Source organism: Choloepus didactylus, chromosome 8, assembly GCF_015220235.1.
Source record: "Choloepus didactylus isolate mChoDid1 chromosome 8, mChoDid1.pri, whole genome shotgun sequence".
Classification (NCBI taxonomy): Eukaryota; Metazoa; Chordata; class Mammalia; order Pilosa; family Megalonychidae; genus Choloepus; species Choloepus didactylus.
Window position 1 is genome coordinate 110497759 of NC_051314.1, and position 22258 is coordinate 110520016.

Consider the following 22258-nt stretch of genomic DNA (forward strand, 5'->3'; position numbering starts at 1 on the left):
AAGACCCTTTCAGGAGGTTTGCAAAGTTAAAACTTTTCACAGGACATTATTTGTCTTTCTTCACACTCATTCTCTCACAAATATACAACACAGTTTTCCAGAGGATACATAACCCCTGATGATGTCATCACTCTGACAGGTAATGGAAGGTGTGCTTGATATCCTTGTGTTCTAAAATTTTGTTTTAATTCCTAATATGGCAAATATTGAAAAATGTAACCCACATAAACAAATGCTCTTTAGAGTCCTTAATAACTTTTAAGAGCTGTAGAGGTCCTGAGACAAAAATGTTTGAGAACTACTGTTTTAACTTATAAACTTACTGTTTTCTAATCAAGCCCATTTGCTAGAGTTTACGAGCAGAAAGAGAATTTTTTTTAAAAAAAGCATTTTGGAAAAGTGATCAAACATATTCAAGACATCATTCTTCTATAAAGGATAATATACTGAATAATGAAAAATTAAAGAATTACAAAGAACAGTTAACAGAATTAATAGAATCTTAGTAAGTGAGAACACTCTTAATTGCTCATATAGAAATTAAGTAATGAAACTTGGTAATAAACGTACAACATTTCGAACAATACTTAAAAAGGATTAAAGGCAAGCCCCCACTCTTTACAGAAGGCTAATCCAAAAACCTCTTTGCACCCTTTCTTACACAGTGAGTCAACAATGAGAATTTCAGAGGCAAAGGGATTTTTTTTCCTTTAGCAAAACAAAACAAAACAAAACAAAAAAACAGAACTCTAACTAAAGTAACATTCAAGCTAACCAAATAATACCTCAAATAAAGGGCAATTTTAACAGTAATTATGGTATACTACAATTACACAAAGACCTCAAGACATTATTACATAAGCAAAAGCATAAAAACATGCAACTAATAGCACTGACAGCATATAAAAAATATTTCCCCAGCACACTTAACACATTTCAAAAGAAAAAAATACTTAGAAAAAGAAAAGTACCTGAAAATGGCTGGGTTACAGACATGCTTTGGATCCAGTGCTTCTCCCTGGATAAATTCATAGCATAGTCCATTATTGAAGGTGCAGTAGAGCTGTGGTGCACAGCCGTGAGCCTGCAACACTCGGAAACTCTTGACTTCCTCATCTCGATCAACTAACAACTCAGTCTTATTGCCATAAATTCTGACCAGGACTACATCCTCCATTGTATTACCCACGTAACAGCCAATAAGTTTATTTGTGATTCCATCTGTGAAGAGCTGCCAGAAAAAAAAAAAAAACAGAAGCAATCATAGATTTTTAAGGAATCAGAGATAACTTCAAAACGAGCTAAACACTAATTAAAAGAAGATGCCTAGTTTTTAGCATAAAAGAACCTTCAGGTACAATTTTGCTTCAATGTCCTTAATTTTAATTCAATTACAAATTTAAACAAAAAGAAATGCTCAAGTTTAATATGTTGTCTTTAATGCCTATAACACCAATAACACCATGTCTCCCTGATCCAATAGTGTTGATTATCTACCCTGTCTCCAATATTTCTATACAAGTTTTTGATACCTACTGCATCTGTCTACCTTGTATTGTGATCACTGCAATACACACACACACACACACACCTTCCTATGTCCAATAGATTGGGAAGTCTCCAAGAACAGGAACACTGCTCTCTTACTAGTAGGGTATATTTCATAAAAAAGGTCTTTAATAACATTCAAGAGGTTAAATATACAAATAAAACCTACAGTAATTTACATTATACATTTCCAACTTACAAAAAGTTTAATGTTAATTTTAAAGATTATTTAATATAACATGTATTAGCCATTGTATTAGGTATTGAGGTTATAATAGCTTACACTTGAATGCTACTGCTAAAAAAGGAAGCACAATCTTAAATAGCAGAAGATAAAAAGGTAAGTAGAGGCTTCTGTGGTGATTTCTAAACGGAACTTTTGCCAAATACTTCAATACTTTTCTGTATCTGAGCATAGAAGGTATATTTTAAAAAGCAAACGTAATTAACAATTCTAGTTTCTCTAAATCTATTCACAAATTGTAACTTCCAATATCTTTTATAGTAATTTGACACTAAAACTAACTCTTCTATTTACCCAATTTTAAATAGGAGCCTCTGAAGGCTCTCTAATAGAATAAAAGTGAAAGCAAGAGTTAAGAACTGTTCTTTCAAACAATAGGGCAAAAACTGGAAAAAAGGGACAGAGGAAAAATTTTAAAAGTATGTATACACATTTAATTTTGTTCTCATTTTTTTCCTGCAATAAACCTGGTTTTTACTTCTAGAAAAAGTAAATTAATGAGAAAGAGAAAAGCAACCTAACAGCAAGGAATTGGCCTGGCACTCAGAGCTAGCCCTTGAGTTTCTGTTAAACGTAAAAAATTTCACAAAACACCAACATCAGACATGGCTACTCTATGACCACAATGGATCAAGACAAAAAACTACTCTGAAATCATGTCTGAACATAGACAAAAATATAAATATTGTCCAAACCACAAAAATGACCAAATATTCCCCTATCCTGGCTAAAATGCAGGACAGCTGCTTAATTTCCAGTCACAGCTTTGGCTTTGCTTCATTCTTCCAGACTTTTGTGTAAGTTAAGATATCCACCCAGTTACAGACTTGCCCTATTCCTTCCTCACAGCATCCAATCCAGAAGAAAGCCCGACTTCTCTGAATCCTCCAAGTAACCAATGACAAACCAAAATCCTATACTAAATCCTAACACCCACTTACTATGACCCTCCCACCATTGCCTATGGCGTAAATTCTCCCTTATTGCAGTGAGTAATAAACCCAGCTTGTTCTGCTACATGTTAGTTCCTGATGGTCTTTGGCCAGAGAACAATGACTTTCGTTTAAGGATATATGGATAATGTTTCTTCCCCTTGCATGGTTCCTACCGCATATTTAAACTACAAGCAATTCAATGTGCTGAATTCCCAGAAATAAACTATTAAAATACACTAGATACATACTAGATATATATACTTTACTAAAAATATAAAATTCCATCTCAGTAGAATGGGGACAAAGTAATACATATTACTCTGAACAGTTTGTCAAATATTTAGGGTAGTTTAGGTAGTATGGCTACAGAGCCAGACTACTTCAGTTTGAATACCAGCTCTGCCAATCTACAAACTGAGTAACATTAAGCAAGTTACTTCTATGTGCCTTAGTCTCCTCATGTATAAAATCAGCACTTTAGAATGTACTTTAGTGTTACTGTAAAGATTAACAAGTTAATTTATATAAAAGCATTTAGAACGCCTGGCACATAGTAAAATTTTAATAAATGTAACCAAATACATATTTAAATTTTAACACAAGACAACAAAATAATTCAAGATGAAATCATAAGATAGAACACAGTGAATAATTAAGACAAAATCTATTGTGAAAATAATATTTACAATACAATTCTCTAAAAGTAGTTTAAATCCAGATAAATGTCATATAGTCTCATCCTTTCTAGGTGAATCTCTTTTCACACCTTAAAAAGTAAAAAGCCTTCAGTTTAGTCAAAAATGTCAAAGATTCTCTCGTAAGTTAGCAGTACACTATATTCGATTTTGTATGAGTAATTATATTCCATTAAACTTTAACCCCTAAAATACATACAACTAAGTGAATTTAGCTCCAAATTACTTCTACTCTTTAGTTTAAATATTAACAGCTTTTAAATACTAAGTAAATAATAATGGAATCTAAATTTGCCCTCTGGTTTACTGCTTATCACCAGGTTTAAAAAAGAAAATCCACATTGGTCAAAAATAGAATTAAACTCAAATTTTTTTTAATTGCTTAATATTAAATAGGAAATTACCCCTATTCTGAAAAATCAACAAATAAAATAGAATTAAAGGAGAGAGAACTGTGGGAAGACAGCAGAGTAAGAAGCTCTAGGAATCAGTTCCTCCACCAAAACAACTATTGAACCGGTGTTATGGAACAAAATGTGGGGCTTTCTGCCCCATGTACACAGCAGCTAATCTATGATACCAGGGTTTCAAAGAGAGAAAGAGTTTACTGCTAAACATGAAGCAGGAGATCAGATAGCCTCTCCACCTAAAAATCTTTCTCCCCAGTCTAAGGAGTTCAGGGTTTTTATGAATTCAATCAAGGGAAGACAAATTGTTACCATTACAATACCAGGTATAAACACGGCTGAGACTAGGCTAGAAGAACCTTTACAATAGTTAAGTATAAAAAAGACTGATACTAGTTTCAGTAATTTCAGGTATTAACTTTAGGCTATTCTACAATAGAAAGAAAAAAAAAAAAACCCATCCATATTATGATTCAATAATCATAATAATTTGTTAATTCTTAATTTCTTGGTTACACTGTCTGAATCAACTACTTAGAAACTCCAGAGTCTAGAGGAACGCTGCGGCGTTCACTGCAGTAGAAAGAAGAGGCTGGTAAATCGCAAAGGATACCAGTGAGTTCACCCTCCCAGCAGTGGCTACTTTCCCCCAACAACATGGCAGGCAACAGTGGGGACTGGAGCTGGACCTCCTGGTTCAGCTTACTGGTGCTAGGCTGAGACACAAAGACCCAGTCCTCCAAATTCTGGCGATGTGTGCTCTGATCCCGTATCTCTACCTTTGATCAGCTACTTCAGATCAGCCAGTGCTGAGGGTGGCTATTCTTCCAACCCCCTCAGCAAAGGAAAGAGAGGAATTTTAAAGATGGAAACTTTTCTTAAAAATGTGGAAAACAGTTAAAGGGCTGCATTAACACAACAAGTGCTGAATTAAGAAAACTCAGCTTCAAAAGCTAAAGAAGTTGTTCCTGGTACTCTTGCTGGCCCCACCCCCAAAAGTAAAAAGGAATGAGGCTCTGATACATAACACTATATGGATGAAACCTTGAAGACATCATGTTATGTGATATTAGCCAGACAAAAAGGGACAAATATTGTAGGATCTCATCTACATGAAATAATTGGAATACGTAAACTTAATATGCCAGAAAGTAGAGATTACAGGTTACCAGGAGCCAGATGGAGGTGGGGAATGGTGAGTTAAGGCTTAATTGGTATAGCATTTCTATTTAAGGTGATGGAAAAGTTTTGAGGGTGGTACAACATTGAATTGTATATTTAAAAATAGATAAGATGCAAAAGTTTAAGTTGTATATATGTTACCAGAATAAAAATTAAAAACCAAAAAGCAAAAAAAAAAATAGACCTGGTTTAAAAAACTACTTCAGAACAAAGAGATGGAAAAAAAAATGAAGCAAATGGTTTTTGGATGATAGATATAAAAATATTCACTCCATTTTATCTACATTGAGCATGTTATAAAATTATCATAAGTTTCTTTAACTTGCATTAAAAAACTAGCAAGCACCAATGAAATACTCTCTGGAGCTGTTATTGGAGAACTGCAAGATATAATATAGCATAAGTATATGAGTCACTTGATGGCAGTATTCAAAACAAATTAAGGAGTGACAGAACTTGAAGACAGGTTAGAAAAGGGGGTAGGTGGGTGGGGGAAGAATTAAAAGGTCCAAGTGGGAACAGACTGAAAAACAGACTATGTGGCCATGTATCTTACCAACTTGTACAATTTCTTTTTCCTTCTCTTCTTAGCCCAGTTTCTTGAACAATAATTTTTTTTTAAAAAAGCAGTTTTACTGAGATATATTCACATACCATACAATTCATCCAAAGTCTACAATCAATAGCATTTAGTATATTCATAGAGTTGTGCATTCATCACCACAATCAATTTTAGAACATTTTCATTACTCCAAAAAGAAAACCTCATACTACTCAGCAGTCACCTCTCAATCCCTCTACCTTTTCTCATCCCTACATAACCATAATCTATTTCTATCTCTATAAATTTATTTATATTTACATTTCATATAATTGAAATCATACAATATGTTGTACTGTGTCTGTTTTCTTTCACTTAGCATAATGTATTTTTAATTGTTATTTTTTTAATTAGAGAAGTTATAGGTTTACAGAAAAATCATGTAAAACATCCAGCGTTCCCATATACCCCCCATCATTGACACTGCATTAGTGTGGTACCTTTGTTACAACTGATGAAAGATATTAGAACAGTACTATTAACTATAGTCCATAGTTTACATTAAGTACATTTTTACCATACCGTATTAACACCTTATATTAGTGTTGTGTATTTGTTACAATTCATCAAAGAACATTCTTAAACTTGTACTATAACCTCAGTCCATCATCCATAACAGGATTCACTGTCTTAAGCCGTCCCTTGTTTTAACTTCTAACTTTGCTTGTAATAACATACACGATTTATGTCTAATAGCATTGACCTTCAGCCTCAAATCAGAACTTGAGCATGGTAGGATAAAAAGTACATGACTCTCAGAATCAACTAAACCTGGATTCAAGTAATTCCTCCTCTTTTTTACCATGTGACCTTGAATAAATTACAGCCTCTCTGAGCCTCAGTTATTCACTTGTTAAATGTGGATGATGATACCCCTGTAACGGAAACAATGGAGATGAAATGAGATGATCTAAATAAAATGACCAGCACACAAAATTGTCACTCCCTCTCCCACCCTTTTATGATGTAATTGCTGTTTCTTGGATTCTGAGCTTTTACACTACTATAGTTCAGATTTTGTTGCCTATCTGTGCATAAGTTCTATCAGCTGATCCCTTGCTGAGGTCTTATTAATAAATTGGTGGCAGTAAACAATGAAGCACAAAAAAATAAAATAAATAACATACACGACCCAAAACTTTGCCTTTCAGCCACATTCATATTAACATAATTCAGCACTGCTAATTACACTCACAATAATGTGCTACAATCCCCACCATCTATTTTCCAAACATTTACAATTAACCTAAATAGAAGTTCTGTACAAACTGAGAATCAGCTCCCCATTCTCCACCTTCAGTCTATCCCCTGGTATCCTATATTCTAGGTTTTAACTCTGAATTTGCTTATTATAATTAGTTCATCAGTGAGATCACATAACGTTTGTTCTTTTATGTCTGGCTATTCCATTAAGCATAATGTCCTCAAGATTCATCCACGTTGTCACATGCATCAGGACTTAATTCTTCTTTACAACTAAATAATACTCCATTGTATATATAAATATATATATATATCACATTTTTCCTTACCTATTCATCAGTTGAAGGACACTTGGTTTGCTTCCATCTTTTGGCAACTGTAAATAACGTTCCTGTGAAAATAACCGTTTAAGTCCCTGCTTTCAATTTTTCCAGGAATATACCTAGTAGCAGAATTGCTGGGTCATATGTTAATTCTGTATTTTCCTGAGGAACTGCAAAACTGCCTTCCCCAGTGGCTACACCATTTTACATTCCCACCAGCAATGAGTGAGAGTTCCTATTTCTCCACATCCTCTCCAACACATAATTTTTGTTTTTTTAACAGTAGCCATTCTAGGGGGTGTGCAATGTTATTTCCTGGTTTTGATTTGCATTTCCCTACTAGCTAGTGACGTTAAGCATTTTTTCATGTGCTTTTTAGCCATTGCATATCCTCTTTAGAGAATACCTAGGGATGTTTGGCATTTTTTCATGTACTTTTTAGCCATCTGTGTATCCTCTTTGTAGTAATGTCTACTCAAGTCTTTTGCCCATTTTTTAAATTCAGTTTTATTGAGATATATTCACATATCCTACAAACATCCACAGTGTACAATCAATTGTTCACAGTACCATCATATAGTTGTACATTCATCACCACAATCAATTTTTGAACATTTTCATTATTCTAAAAACAAATAAATAAAATTTAAAAAAATAAAAGAACAAGAATAAAATACAAGTAAAGAATACCCAAAATATTCCATCCTCCCAATCCCTCCTATTATTCATTTAATTTTTGTTTTCATTTTTCTACTCACCTGTTCATACACTGGGATAAAGGGAGTGTGAGCCACAAGGTTTTCACAATCACAGTCACACCCTGTAAGCTACATAGTTATACAATTGTCTTCAAAAATCAAGGCTACTGGGTTGCAGTTCAACAGTTTCAGGTATTTCCTTCTAGGTATTACAATACATTAAAAACTAAAAAGGAATATCTATATAATGTAAAGAATAACCTCGTGACTCTATTTGAAATCTCTCAGCCACTGAAACTTTACTTTGTTTCATTTCTCTCCCCGTTTTGTTCAAGAAGACTTTCTCAATCCCATGATGTCGGGCCCAGTTTCATCCCTGGGAGTTATGTCCCATGTAGGGAGGAGGGCAATGGAGTTTACCTGCAGAGTTCACTTAGAGAAAGAGAGCACCAAAGTTCTCTGGGGGTGACTCTTAGGCACAATTGTAAGTAGGCTTAGCCTCTCCTCTGCAGCAACAGGCTTCAAAAGTGCAAGCCCAAAGATCGAGGGCTCTGCCTTCTGAATTAGTAGTTCCCAGTGCTTATGAAAATATCAGTAATTCCCCAGGTAGGGAAGTTTAACATTTCTGCGTTTTCCCCCAGTACTTCAGGGGGGCTTTGTGAGTACATTTTTATTCTCTGCCCAAATTACTTTGGGATGTATCAGTGTTTCACAATAACCTGTACAAACAAACAAGATCTCACTCCCTATTCAAAGTTCCATATAATTATGGTGTTTGAGTAAACTGACTGAACAAATTAAACTATTTGGTGTGCTACAGAAAACATAGATTTCATACCAAATAAACATATCTTCCTTTGGTCTCACGCAGATTTTGAAGTTTTAAAACACAATCAATATCATTCTTTACCCTTTAGTTTGACTTGCCTTAGACCTAACCAGATCTGTTTTTTTCATATCTCTAATTGAAGTCTAAACACTTTTCCAACTTTTTTAGCAGTTGCTCTATGGGATAATACTAACATTTAGAGCTGCCAAATCTAGCTCTGAGTCTCAGGAGTCACACAGATACTCGAAGTTCTAGGGACAGACCAGATTATACACAAAAAGCTCCGCACCTCACAATTCAGAGATAACCATTACAACTCAGGAATAGATGTGACTGCCATAAAAGCTTACAATCTAGGGACTTTTACAATAAGCCCTCCCCCAATAATGTGAGCTCTAAGATTCAATTCTCAGTGTTTGCACATTATAGTTAGCCCACATTGAAGCATTATAATATTTATCTCTTCGTTTCTGGCTTATTTCACTCAAAATGTTGTCTTCAAAATGCATTCACCTAATTGCATGCCTCATAACTCCATTCCTTCCTGCAGCCACTCAGTATTCTATTGTATGCACACATCACAGTTCATCATTTTGTTCATCAATCAGTGTACCCTTAGGCCACTACCATCCATTTCAAATCGTGAATAATGCCACCGTAAACACCAGTGTGCAAATGTCTATTCGTATCCCTGCTCTGTTCTTCCAAGTACATACTCAATAACGAATCTGCAGGATCTTATCTGCCAATCTTTTTTTTAAGCAGTTTTACTGAGGTACATTCACACACCATACAATCCATCCGAAGGGTACAATCCACGGCTCACAGTATATTCAGATTTGTATATTCAACACTACAATCAATTTAAAAACATTTTCATTACTCCGAAAAGAAAAACCCCATATCGCTTATACCCCCATTATTATTGACTCTCCAAGACCTGTAGTTTTCTGTTTTTCTTAATAGTGGCATTCTCTTGCTTGTGAAATCGTGTCGCACTGTGATTTTGATATGCAGTCCCCTAAAAACTAGTAATGTTCAGCATCTTCTCATGTGCTTTTTAGCCATCTCTATAACCTCCTTGGAGAAATGTTTATTCAACTCTTTTCCCCGTTTTCTAATAGAATTGTTTGTCTTTTTATTGTTGAGTTGTAGAAATGATTTCTTTACAATATTCAGATACTAAACCCTCATCAGATATGTGGTTTCCAAATATTGAGTAGGTTATCCTTTCCTTTTCATCACAAAGTCTTTTGATGCACAAGTTTTTAATTTTGAGGATGCCCCATTTATCTATTTTTTCTTTTCTTACTTTTGCTTTGGGTTTAAAGTCTAAGAAACCGTTGCCTAACACAAAATACTGAAGATGCTTCCCTACATTTTTCTAGGAACTTTAGGCTACTGGTTGTTATATTTAGGTCTTTGATCCATTTTGAGTTAATTTTTATATATGATGTGAAATAGCGGTCCTCCATTCTTTTGCTCATGGATATTCAATTCTCCCAGCACCATTTGTTGAAGAGACTATTCTTCCCCAATTGAATGGCAGTACCAGCCTTGTGAAAAAATCAGTTGGTCACAGGTGTGGGGGTCTATTTCTGAACTCTCAGTTTGATTCCATTGGTCAATATATCTATCCTTGTGCAAGTACCATGCTGTTTTGACAACTGTAGCTTTGTAATAGGCATTAGAAGTCAGGAAGCGTGAGTCCTCCAACTTTGTTCTCCTTTGTTGAGATGATTTTCACTATTTGGGTCTCCTTAAACTTCCAAATAAAATTGGTAATTGGAATTTCCATTCCTACAAAAGAGGCTGCTGGAATTTTTATTTGGATTGTGCGGAATCTGTAAATCATTTTGGGTAGAATTGACATCGTAGTGACCTTCAGTCTTCCAATGCAATGACACATAATGTCCCTCCATTTATTAAGGTCTTCTTTGATTTATTTTAGCAATGTATTGTAGTTTTCTGTGTACAAGTCTTTATATACTTGCTTAAGTTAATTCCTAGATATTAGATTCTTTTAGTTGCTATAGTAAATGGAATTTTTTTTCTTGATTTCCTCCTTAACTTACTCATTCCTAATATATAATAAACACTACTGATTTTAGCATGTTGATTTTGTACCTGACCATTTTGCTGAATTCTATTATTACCTCTAGCAGCTTTCTTGTCCATTTTTTTGGGACTTTCTAAATATAAGATCATGTCATTTGCAGATCATGAAAGTTTTACTTCTTCCTTTCCAATTTGGATGCCCTTTATTTCATTCTCTTGGCTAACTGCTCCAGCCAGAACTTCAAGCACAATGCTGAATAACAGTGGTGACAATGGGCATCCTTGTCTTGTTCCAGATCTTAGAGGGAAAGCTTTCAGTCTTTCACCATTGAGCATGATGTTAGCCATACATTTTCCATATGTGCCCTTCTCTGCACAATTGAGATGATCATGCGTTTTTTTTCCCTTTGTTTTGTTAACACGGTATATTACATTAATTGATTTTCTTATGTGGGACCACCCTATATCCTTGGGATAAAACCCACTTGGTGGGAGAACCTGAGATGGTGGCTAGGAGAGGCAGGGCAAAAAATATCTCCGTGAAAAATGCTAGATAAAAGCCAGAAAGTGAACCAGAACACCAGTTCCAGCAACGCACCAGCTGGACAAGGTCTGCTAAATCCACAGGGAATGTGCATTTGGTGAAACCAGGAGTCTGCGTTCTGAAATGAGTTAAGTCTGCTGAATATCCGGCAGCCACGCTGTGGTGTGGAGAAACCGTGGGTTGGCGTTTCGAGGTGGACTAGCTCTTTTTTAAAAAACACAAAAGCACCTGCAGATACAGCAGTGAGAACCGCACAGTGAAGTGCGGCAGGAACGGGCTGTGTGAACGCCTCAATATCTGGCATGGAAGATAGCCTTTTGTACACCCGCTGCTAATTGTCTCGGAGTAAGGAAGGCAGAGGTAAGCCAAAAGGGGAAAATAACCACACCCCTTGCAGCCATCTTCCCAGTGGCCTGGGAAAGCTCCTGCCCGGCGCCGGTGCCACAGCCCAGAGCCGTGCCAAAAAACCCAGTGAGATAGGAAGTGTTTCCAGCAACACACACACATGCCACAATATCGGGCATGGACAGTAGCCTTTCCCACACACACAGCTAATTGTCCTGGAGCTGGGAAGGCGGAGCTGTGTGAAAAGGGGGAAATTAACATGCCCCATTCAGCCATCCTTACAGCAGGCTGGGAACGCCCCTACACAGCCCGGAGGCCGAGAACTTCCCTTGAGAGATGATGTGCACTTGTGACGTAGCACAACCTTCCCTCAGCAGAGGCCCTAGAAGGGCACAGCTTGGAAGAGGAACCCAATCAGAAATCCCAGGGACCGTATGCCAATACCAAGGACCTGTGGGTGAGCAGCAGAGACAATCTGTGGCGAGACAGAAATGAATGTTTAGACTCTTGCAACAGCCTTAAATCTCCTGGAACACCTGGGAGGTTTGATTATTAAAGCTGCCCTCCATCCCTAACCACTCAGACACATGCCCCACATTCAGGGCGGACAGCACCAGGAATACACCCAAACTTGGTGCACCAATTGGACCCCACAAGAATCAGACTCCCACACACCACAAAGACAAAGTGGGGGAGAACTGACTTGAGGGGAATAGGTGACTCGTGGACGCCATCTGCTGGTTAGTTAGAGGAAGTGTACGCCACCAAGCTGTAGCTCTGACAACTTAGAGATTGGTGTCTGAATAATCTTTCATATCCTAAAGGAACCCTATCAAGTAAAGCAAATGCCAAGAGGCCACAAACAATAGAAAATTTTAAAGAATATGAAAAAACCAGACAATATGGATAACCCAAACCCAAATACCCAAATCAAAAGATCAGAGGAGACACAATACTTGGAGCAATTAATCAAAGAACTAAAGACAAACAATGAGACCATGGCACAAGATATAAAGGACAGGATGAAGAGCATAGCACAGGATATAAAGGAAATAAAGAAGACCCTAGAAGAGCATAAAGAAGAAATTGCAAGAGTAAATAAACAAAATAGATGACCTTATGGAAATAAAAGAAACTGCTGACCAAATTAAAAAGATTCTGGATACTCATAGTACAAGACTACAGGAAGCTGAACAACGGATCAGTGACCGCAAGAACCACAGAACGGAAGATGAAAGAACAAAAGAAAGAAAGGGGAAAAAAACGGAAATGGACCTCAGGGATGTGAAAGATGAAATAAAATGTCCAAATATAAGACTCATTGGTGTCCCAGAAGGGGAAGAGAAGGGTAAGGGTCTAGAAAGAGTATTCAAAGAAATTGTTGGGGGAAACTTCCCAAACCTTCTACACAATATAAATACACAAAGCATAAATGCCCAGCGAACTCCAAAGAGAATAAATCCAAATAAACCCACTCTGAGACATATTCTGATCAGACTGTCAAATACTGGAGAGAGGGAGCAAGTTCTGAAAGCAGCAAGAGAAAAGCAATTCACCACATATAAAGGAACCAACATAAGACAAAGTAGTGACTACTCAGCAGCCACCATGGAGGCAAGAAGGCAGTGGCATGACATATTTAAAATTCTGAGAGAAAAATTTCCAACCAAGAATACTTTATCCAGCAAAACTCTCCTTCAAATTTGAGGGAGAGCTTAAATTTTTCATAGACAAACAAATGCTGAGAGATTTTGCTAATAGAAGACCTGCCCTACTTCAGATACTAAAGGAAGCCATACCGACAGAGAAACAAAGACAGGAGAGAGAGATGGAGAAAGGTTCAGTACTAAAGAGATTCAATATTGGTTCATGAAAGGACAATAAGACAGAGAGAGGGAACAAATATATCTGATAAACATAAACCAAAGGATAGGATGGCTGACTCAAGAAATGCCTTCACAATAATAACGTTGAATGTAAATGGATTAAACTCCCCAATTAAAAGATATAGATTGGCAGAATGCATAAAAAAATATGAACCATCAATATGTTGCATACAAGGGACTCATCTTAGACACAGGGACACAAAGAAATTGAATTGAAAGGATTGGAAAAAACATTTCATGCACGCTACAGCCAAAATAAAGCAGGAGTAGCAATATTAATCCGAGATAAAATAGATTTTAAATGCAAGGATGTTAGGAAAGACAAAGAAGACCACTACATACAAATAAAAGGGGCAATTCAACAAGAAGAAATAACAATCATAAACGTTTATGCACCCAATCATGGCGCCACAAAATACATGAGACAAACACTGGCAAAACTAAAGGAAGCAATGGATGTTTCCACAATAATTGTGGGAGACTTCAACACATCACTCTCTCCTATAGATAGATCAACCAGACAAAAGACCAATAAGGAAACTGAAAACCCAAACAATCTGATAAATGAATTTGATTTAACAGACATACATAGAACATTACATTGTAAATCACCAGGATACACATTCTTCTCTAGTGATCATGGAACTTTCTCCAGAATAGACCACAGGCTGGGACATAAAACAAGCCTCAATAAATTTTAAAAAAAATTGAAATTATTCAAAGCACATTCTCTGACCACAATGGAATACAATTAGAAGCCAATAACCATCAGAGACTTAGAAAATTCACAAACTCCTAGAGGTTAAACAACACACTCCTAAAATAAATGGTTTATAATGTAGAATGCAGGGGAACTAGCAATAGAGAGCAACTAATGAAGGGGGAACGATAACCCAATAAGAACAGATAAGCTACTGTTGGTAAGTTTAATGTTCTGGGAATGCCTAGGAATGACTATGGTTTGTTAATTTCTGATGGGTATGGCAGGAACAAGTTCACAGAAATGTTGCTGTATTAGGTTATTTTCTTGGGATAGAGTAGGAACATGTTGGAAGTAAAGTAGCTATTTTAGGTTAGTTGTCTTTTTCTTACTCCCTTGTTACGGTTTGTTTGAAATGTTTATTTATTGTATATCTTTTAAAAAAAATTTATATAGTTAATTTTAAAATAAGGGGGAGTTAATTGGAAAAAAGGAAAAGAACAGTGAGGGAAGTGTGCAGAGCCCCCTTGAGGGACTGGTGGAGAGTGCAGGGAAGTTGGGCTTCCTCACCTCGATGGTTGCTGATGTGCTCATGGATATGGCAGACTCTACCACAAGACTTGCACTTCACAAGACTGCTGCTGCAGAGGAGAGGCTAGGCCTGCCTGTGGTTGTGCCTGAGAGCCTCCTCCCAGGTGCCTCTTTGTTGCTCAGATGTGGCCCTCTCTCTCTAGCTGGGCCAGCTTGGCGGGTGAAATCACTGCCCTTCCCACTACGTGGTATTTGACACCCAGGGGAGTATATCTCCCTGGCAATGTGGAATATGATGCCTGGGGAGGAATCTGGACCTGGCATCATGGGATGGAAAATATCTTCTTGACCAAAAGGGTGATGTGAAAGGAAATGAAATAAGCTTCAGTGGCAGAGAGATTTCAAGGGGAGCCGAGAGGTCACTCTGGTAGGCACAATACAGACAACATTTTTTAGGTTCTAATGAATTGGAATAGCTAGCAATAAATACCTGAGACTATCAAACTGCAACCCAGAACCCATGAATCTTGTAGATGATTGTATAAAAATGTAGCTTATGAGGGGTGACAATGTGATTGTGAAAGCCATATGGACCACACTTCCCTTTGTCCAGTTTATGGATGGATGAGTAGAAAAATGGGAGAAGAAAAAAATTAAAAAAAAACCACTGTTCTTTTTTACTTTAATTGTTCTTTTTCACTATAATTTTTATTCTTACTATTTGTTTGTGTGTGGTAATGAAAATGTCAAAGGTTAATTTTGGTGAAGAATGCACAACTGTATACTGGTGCTGTGGACAGTTGAATGTACACTTTTTTTTACATGTCTGCATGTATGTGAATATATCGCAATAAAAATGAATTAAAAAAAAGATAAAGAACACATGGAAGTAGGAAGATTTGCAATCGATTTTGAAAGGGGAGAGACATGAATTGAGGGCTGAAGTAGACATTTCAAGAGAAAAGTATATGCAAAGGCATGAAAATGAGAAATGTCAAATTTTTGTAAGCAAATTAACTCGCCTGGTGCTTTGGTCTTGGTGTTCTAGTTTGCTAATGCTGCCAGAATGCAAAATACCAGAGACGGATTGGCTTTTATAAAAGGGGGTTTATTTGGTTCCACAGTTACAGTCTTAAGGCCATGAAGCGTCCAAAGTAACACATCAGCAATCAGGTACCTTCACTGGAGGATGGCCAATGGTATCCGGAAAACCTCTGTCAGCTGGGAAGACACGTGGCTGGCGTCTGCTCCAAAGTCCTGGTTTCAAAATGACTTTCTCCCAGGATGTTCCTCTCTAGGCTTCAGCTAATCTCCAAAATGTCACTCTCAGTTGCTCTTGGGGCGTTTGTCCTCTCTTAGCTTCTCCAGAGCGAAAGTCTGCTTTCAAAGGCTGTCTCCAAAATGTCTCTGTAAGCTGAAGCTCCTCTCTCAGTTGCAGTGCATTCTTCAAAATGTCCCTCTTGGCTGTAGCTCCTCTTCAAACATCACTCACAGCTGCACTGCACTGAGTTCCTTCTGTTACGTCAGCTCATTTATATGGCTCCACTGATCAACTTAGACCCACCCCGAATAGGTGGAGCAACACCTCCATGGAAATTATCCAATCAGAGTCATCACCCACAGCTGGGTGGGGCACATTCCAAAGAAACATTCAAAGAATTACAATCTAATCTACACTGAAAACGTCTGCCCACACAAGATTACATCAAAGATAATGGCATTTGGGGGACATAATACATTCAGACTGGCACATTCCACCCCCTGGACCCCAAAATGACATTATCTTTCCATATACAAAATACATTCATCCCACAACAACATCACAAAAACTTAAATCATTTCAGTAACAATAGTTATGTACAAGATCCCATCAAAGTCTATTATAGGCGTGGTCTGTCCTAAGGCATACTTTTCCTTTAGCTATGATCTGTGAACTTAGAACAACTTATGTGCTTCCAATATACAAAGGAGGGACATTCTTAGGATAAACATTCCCATTGCCATAAGAAGAAAGAGTAAGGAAAACAGGGTTAACAGGACCAAAACAGTTCTTAAAACCTGCAGGACAAACTCCATTAGATTTCAAAGTCTGAGAGTCATTAACAGAACAACGTTGCATCCTTGGGGCTTGAGAGAGCAGGATTCTAACCCTTCCTAAGGGCCTTTGTGGCAGCCCTTTCCTCTCCAAACACTTGGGTGAGTGCTCCAACATATACACACATTGGGGAGACCACCTTCTCGGCCCCACCCTCCTCAAATATCGGGGCAGCTCCCGGATTCCCTTCCATCTCCGGGGCACATGCTCAATCCCTTCAGAACAGTGTGGTGGCAGCCAGGCTCTCCCCAATTCCCTGGGAATGTGCTCCACCCTCTTTGGGGCTTGGGGTGGCAGGACATTTCCTGAGCATTGAGGCGGAAGGCCCGCCCTCGACCTCCAAGGCAAACTCACCTTTTCCATGCATGTGGGCTGCTCCACTCTCCTAGCCCAAGGCCTCTTGACTCCAGACCTCAACCTCCATGGCTCTGTCTTTGAAGAAGTTTTTCCTTCAGTTTGTTCCTTGTCTGTCTTCTTCAGTCCAGACTGGCAATGGCTCTGTCTGTAAAGATCTCACAAAAATTTTGTTGGCTTCGCATGAAGCATGCAGGGGTCAAAGCCATCAGACAATAGGATTTTCCACAAATCCTTTCTGGATAATTCCATCTCCAATCTTGGCTTGTACTGAAATGGCGGCTGGGTTCCATGTTTGGTTACATCCTCATGTTGGGCTGTAGCTTCTGGGATTCCACCCCCTGGAAGCCCGTAATTTTCCAAGTCATCAGCTTCTGGTTTCTTTGAACCTAAGAGTTCAGTTCTAAGTTTATCTCTCTACACTTGCATTTCACTATAAGCTGCAAGGAGAAACCAGGGTACATCCTCCACACCTAATCTTGAGATGTCCTCAGCTAAGTATTCCAGGTTGTCGCTTTCAAATTCTTCCTTCCATCTGACGCTAGGACTCAATTTTGCCAAATTCCCTGCCACTTTAAAACAAGGATCACCTTTCTTCCAGTTTGCAACAACACATTCATCATTTCTGTTCAAGGCCTCATCAGAAGTATCTTTAGAGTCCATATTTCCACAGTCTCTTTAAAGCAGTTTTGGCCTTTTCTATCAAGCTCGTCACAATTCTTCCAGAATCTTCCCCTTATCCATTTGAAAAGCTGTTTCAACATGTTTGATATTTGCAGACTCAGCAGCAAAAGCACCCCACTTCTCTGGTACCAAAATCTATAAGCACAGGAGCTGCAGATGAGAGGCATTTTGCAGACGGCCATTGAAAGCAGACTCTTGCTCCAGAGAAGCTGAGAGAGGACAAATATCCCAAGTGCAACTAAGAGTGACATTTTTGAGGAAATGCAGCCTAGAAAGGAACGTCCTGGGAGAAAGCCATTTTGAAACCAGAACTTGGAGCAGAAGCCAGCCACGTGCCTTCCCAGCTAACAGAGGTTTTCCGGACACCATTGGCCATCCTCCACTGAAGGTACCCGATTGTTGATGTGTTACCTTGGACACTTTATGGCCTTGAGACTGTAACTCTGTAACCAAATAAACCCCCTTTTTATAAAAGCCAATCCTTCTCTGGTGTTTTGCATTCCACAGCATTAGCAAACTAGAACACTTGGCAAGGGAAATAATGAAAGGTAAGATGGGGTAAGTGATTTGCAGAGATTAACCTAAATGAAAATTTCATATGGTTCCACCTAATACCTCGGGCACATTGTTCTGGTTTGCTAAAGCTGCCAGAACGCAATATACCAGAAACGAACTGGCTTTTATTAGACTAGAAGTTGCTATTCTAAGGCCATGGAAATGTCCAAATAAAGGCATCAACAAGACCATACCTTCTCTGAAGACCTGTTCCCAGTGAGTCTGTCATCACATGGGAAGGCATATGATGACATCTGCTTGGTTTCTCCCGGGTTTTATTGCTTTAGCTTCTTGCTTTCCCATCTGTTGCTTTTTCTCTAAACTTCTCTAAATGTTTCTCTGTGAGCTTTTCTTAACTGCATCTCTTTTAAAGGACCCATTAAGGAGATTAAGACCCACCTTGAATGGGCTGGGTCACCCCTCAGTTGAAACAACCTAATCCAAAGGTCAAGCCTACAACAGGTCTGCACCTACATGAATGGATTAAAAGAACATGGGGGAGAACCTAAGATGTCAGCTAGGTGAGACAGGGCAAAAAAACACCTCCGTGAAAAATACTAGATAAAAACCAGAAAGTGACCTAGAACACCACTGCCAGCGATGCACCAGTTGGACAAGGTCTGCTAAATCCACAGGGAACGTGCATTTGGTGAAACCAGGAGCCTGCATTCTGAAATGAGTGAGTGAGTCGGCTGAAAGTCCCGCGGCCGCACTGCGGTGTGGGGAAACGGTGGGCTGGCGTTTGGAGACGGACGAGTTCTTTAAAAAAAAAAAGCCCAGGAATGGCTGCACATATGATGGGGAGAGCTGCACAGTGAAGCATGGCGGGAGCGGACTGGGCTAATGCCTCGGTGTCCGGTGTGGAGGATACCCCTTCCCACACCCGCTACTGATGGTCTCGAGACCAGAGGAGCAGAGGGGAGCCAAAAGGAGGAAAAAAACCGCATTCCTTGCAGCTATCTCCCCAGCAGGCGGGCAACACTCCCGCCTGGGGCCAGACCCACAGCCCAGAGCCACGCCAAGAAACCCAGTGTGACGGGGAATCTTTCCTGCAGCACTACACACAAGCCACAATATTGGCCGTGGACAGTGGCCTTTAATACACCCACGGCTGATTGTCCTGGAGCTGGGAGGGAGGAGCTGTGTGAAAAGGGGGAAGTTAATGCATCCCATTCAACCATCTCTGAAGCGGGCTGCGAGAGCCCCTGAACAGCCCAGCGACCCAGGGCTTCCCTGGCGGGCCTGCGTGCACTAGTGACGTCGCACGGCCCTCCCTCAGCAGAGGTCCTGGAAGAGCACAGCTGGGAAGGGGGAACCACTTGGAAATCCCAGGGACCCTACATGAATACCAAGGACTTGTGGGTCAGCAGCAGAGACAAATGGTGGGAAGACCGAAATGAAGGCTTAGGCCCCTGCAACAGCCTTAAATCTCCAGGAACACGTGGGAGATTTGATTATTAAAGCTGCCCTGCCTGCCTAACCACCCAGACACATGCCCCACATTCAGGGCGGACAACACCAGCAACACACCCAAACTTGGTGCACCAATTGGACCCCACAAGAATCATACCCCCACACACCACAAAGACAAAGTGGGGGAGAACTGACTTGAGGGGAATAGGTGACTCACGGACGCTATCTGCTGGTTAGTTAGAGAAAGTGTACACCACCAAGCTGCAGTACTGTCAAATTAGGGATCAAGTAAAGCAAATGCCAAGAGGCCAAAAACAACAGAAAATCTTAAAGCATATGATAAAACCAGACGATATGGAGAACCCAAAGCAAAACACCCAAATCAAAAGATCAGAAGACACACAGTACTTGGCACAATTAATCAAAGAATTACAGACAGGCAACAAGAGCATGGCTCAGGATATAAAGGACATGAAGAAGAGCATGGCACAGGATATAAAGGACGTAAAGAAGACCCTAGAAGAGCATAAAGAAGACATTGCAAGAGTAAATAAAAAAATAGAAGATCTTATGGAAATAAAAGAAACTGTTGGCCAAATTAAAAAGACTCTGGATACTCATAATACAAGATTAGAGGAAGCTGAACAACAACTCAGCTTCGAGGACCACAGAACAGAAAATGAAAGAACAAAAGAAAGAATGGGGAAAAAAAAATCGAAATGGATCTCAAGGATATGACAGATAAAATAAAACGTCCAAATTTAAGACTCATTGGTGTCCCAGAAGGGGAAGAGAAGGGTAAAGGTCTAGAAAGAGTATTCAAAGAAATTGTTGGGGAAAACTTCCCAAACCTTCTACACAATATAAATACACAAAGCATAAATGCCCAGCAAACTCCAAATAGAATAAATCCAAATATACCCACTCCAAGACATATTCTGATCAGACTGCCAAATACTGAAGAAAAGGAGCAAGTTCTGAAAGCAGCAAGAGAAAAGCAATTCACCACATACAAAGGAAACAACATAAGACTAAGTAGTGACTACTCAGCGGCCACCACGGAGGCGAGAAGGCAGTGGCATGACATATTTAAAACTCTGAGAGAGAAAAATTTCCAACCAGGAATACTTTATCCAGCAAAACTCTCCTTCAAATTTGAGGGAGAGCTTTCATTTTTCACAAACAAATGCTGAGAGATTTTGCTAAAAGACCTGTCCTACTTCAGATACTAAAGAGAGCCCTACCGACAGAGAAAAAAGCTGAGGGACTTCACCAGTAGATCAGTCCTGTAAGAAATGCTAAAGGGAGTTGAGCAGGCTGAAAGGAAGGGACACTAAACAACTGACTCAAACTATATGAAGAAATAAAGAGTACCACTAAAGATCACATGGTAAATATAAATACCAATACTACTGTATTTTTGATTTGTAACTCCACTATTTACTTCCTACAGGATCTAAAATACATAAACTGTAATGATAAATCAGTGGTTTTGGACTCAATGTAAAATATGTAATTTTTGACAAGAACTACATAAAAGTGGGGGAATGAGGGAGTACAGGAACATAGTTTATGTGTCATATTGAAGTTAAGTTGGTATCAAAGAAAAACAAGATTGTTATAGATTTAAGATGTTAAATTTAAGCCCCACGGTAAACACAAAGAAAGTATCAGAGAATATGACCATAGAGATGAAAAATAGAGTAGGGGTTCCGAGAAGTGGGGGATGGGGCAATGAGGAGTTAAGAAATGAGAGTAGGGTTTCTGTTTGGGGTGAAGGGAAACTTCTAGAAAGGGATGGTGGGAAAGCGATAGCATTGCAACATTCTAAATGTGATTAATCCCACTAATGGAATGCTAGGGAGGGGGTGGAATGGGAAGATTTAGGCTGTATATATGTTTCCACAATTGGAAAAAAAAAAAAGACAGTCTAAATAGATGACAACTAAATGCCAAGGATGATCCTGGATGGGATCTGAGGATGGAGGAGAGGCTCAAAGGGACACTGCTGGGACTTAAGCAAAAAAAAAAAAAAAAAAAAAAAAAGGAAATATAGAATGTAAGCTTTGTATCAAGGTTGAATTTCTTGAACTTCTTAGCTGTGTTTAATGGGATTGCAGAAAAGAATGTTGTTGTTCATGGGAAATGTATATGTGAATTATATTTTTTTTTTCCAGGATGTGTGCAGCTTGCTCTCATATGTTCAGAAGACAGAGCAATAGATGATGGATGATAGGGAGGGAGAGAGGGAGGGAAAGAAAGAAATGGTGATGTGACAGGATGTTAAAGGTATCGGGGTATCAGGGGAGGGGGGTCAGGGTATGCTGGAGTTCTATGTATGGGGTTTGTACTATTTTTGCAACTGTTCCGGAAAGTATGAATTTATCTCAAAATAAAATTTCTTATTAAAAAAGGAACATGGGAACAT

General features: G+C 38.7%; 1 protein-coding gene across 1 annotated transcript in view; it reads right to left on the reverse strand.

The window, feature by feature from the left end:
* The window catches only part of ETNK1 (ethanolamine kinase 1), a 109943-nt gene that overhangs the window by 60184 nt on the left and 27501 nt on the right, over positions 1-22258 (reverse strand). The window contains exon 2 of the mRNA XM_037845505.1: positions 972-1231. Coding sequence (XP_037701433.1) covers positions 972-1231 — 260 coding nt within the window. The remainder of the gene's footprint in view (positions 1-971; positions 1232-22258) is intronic.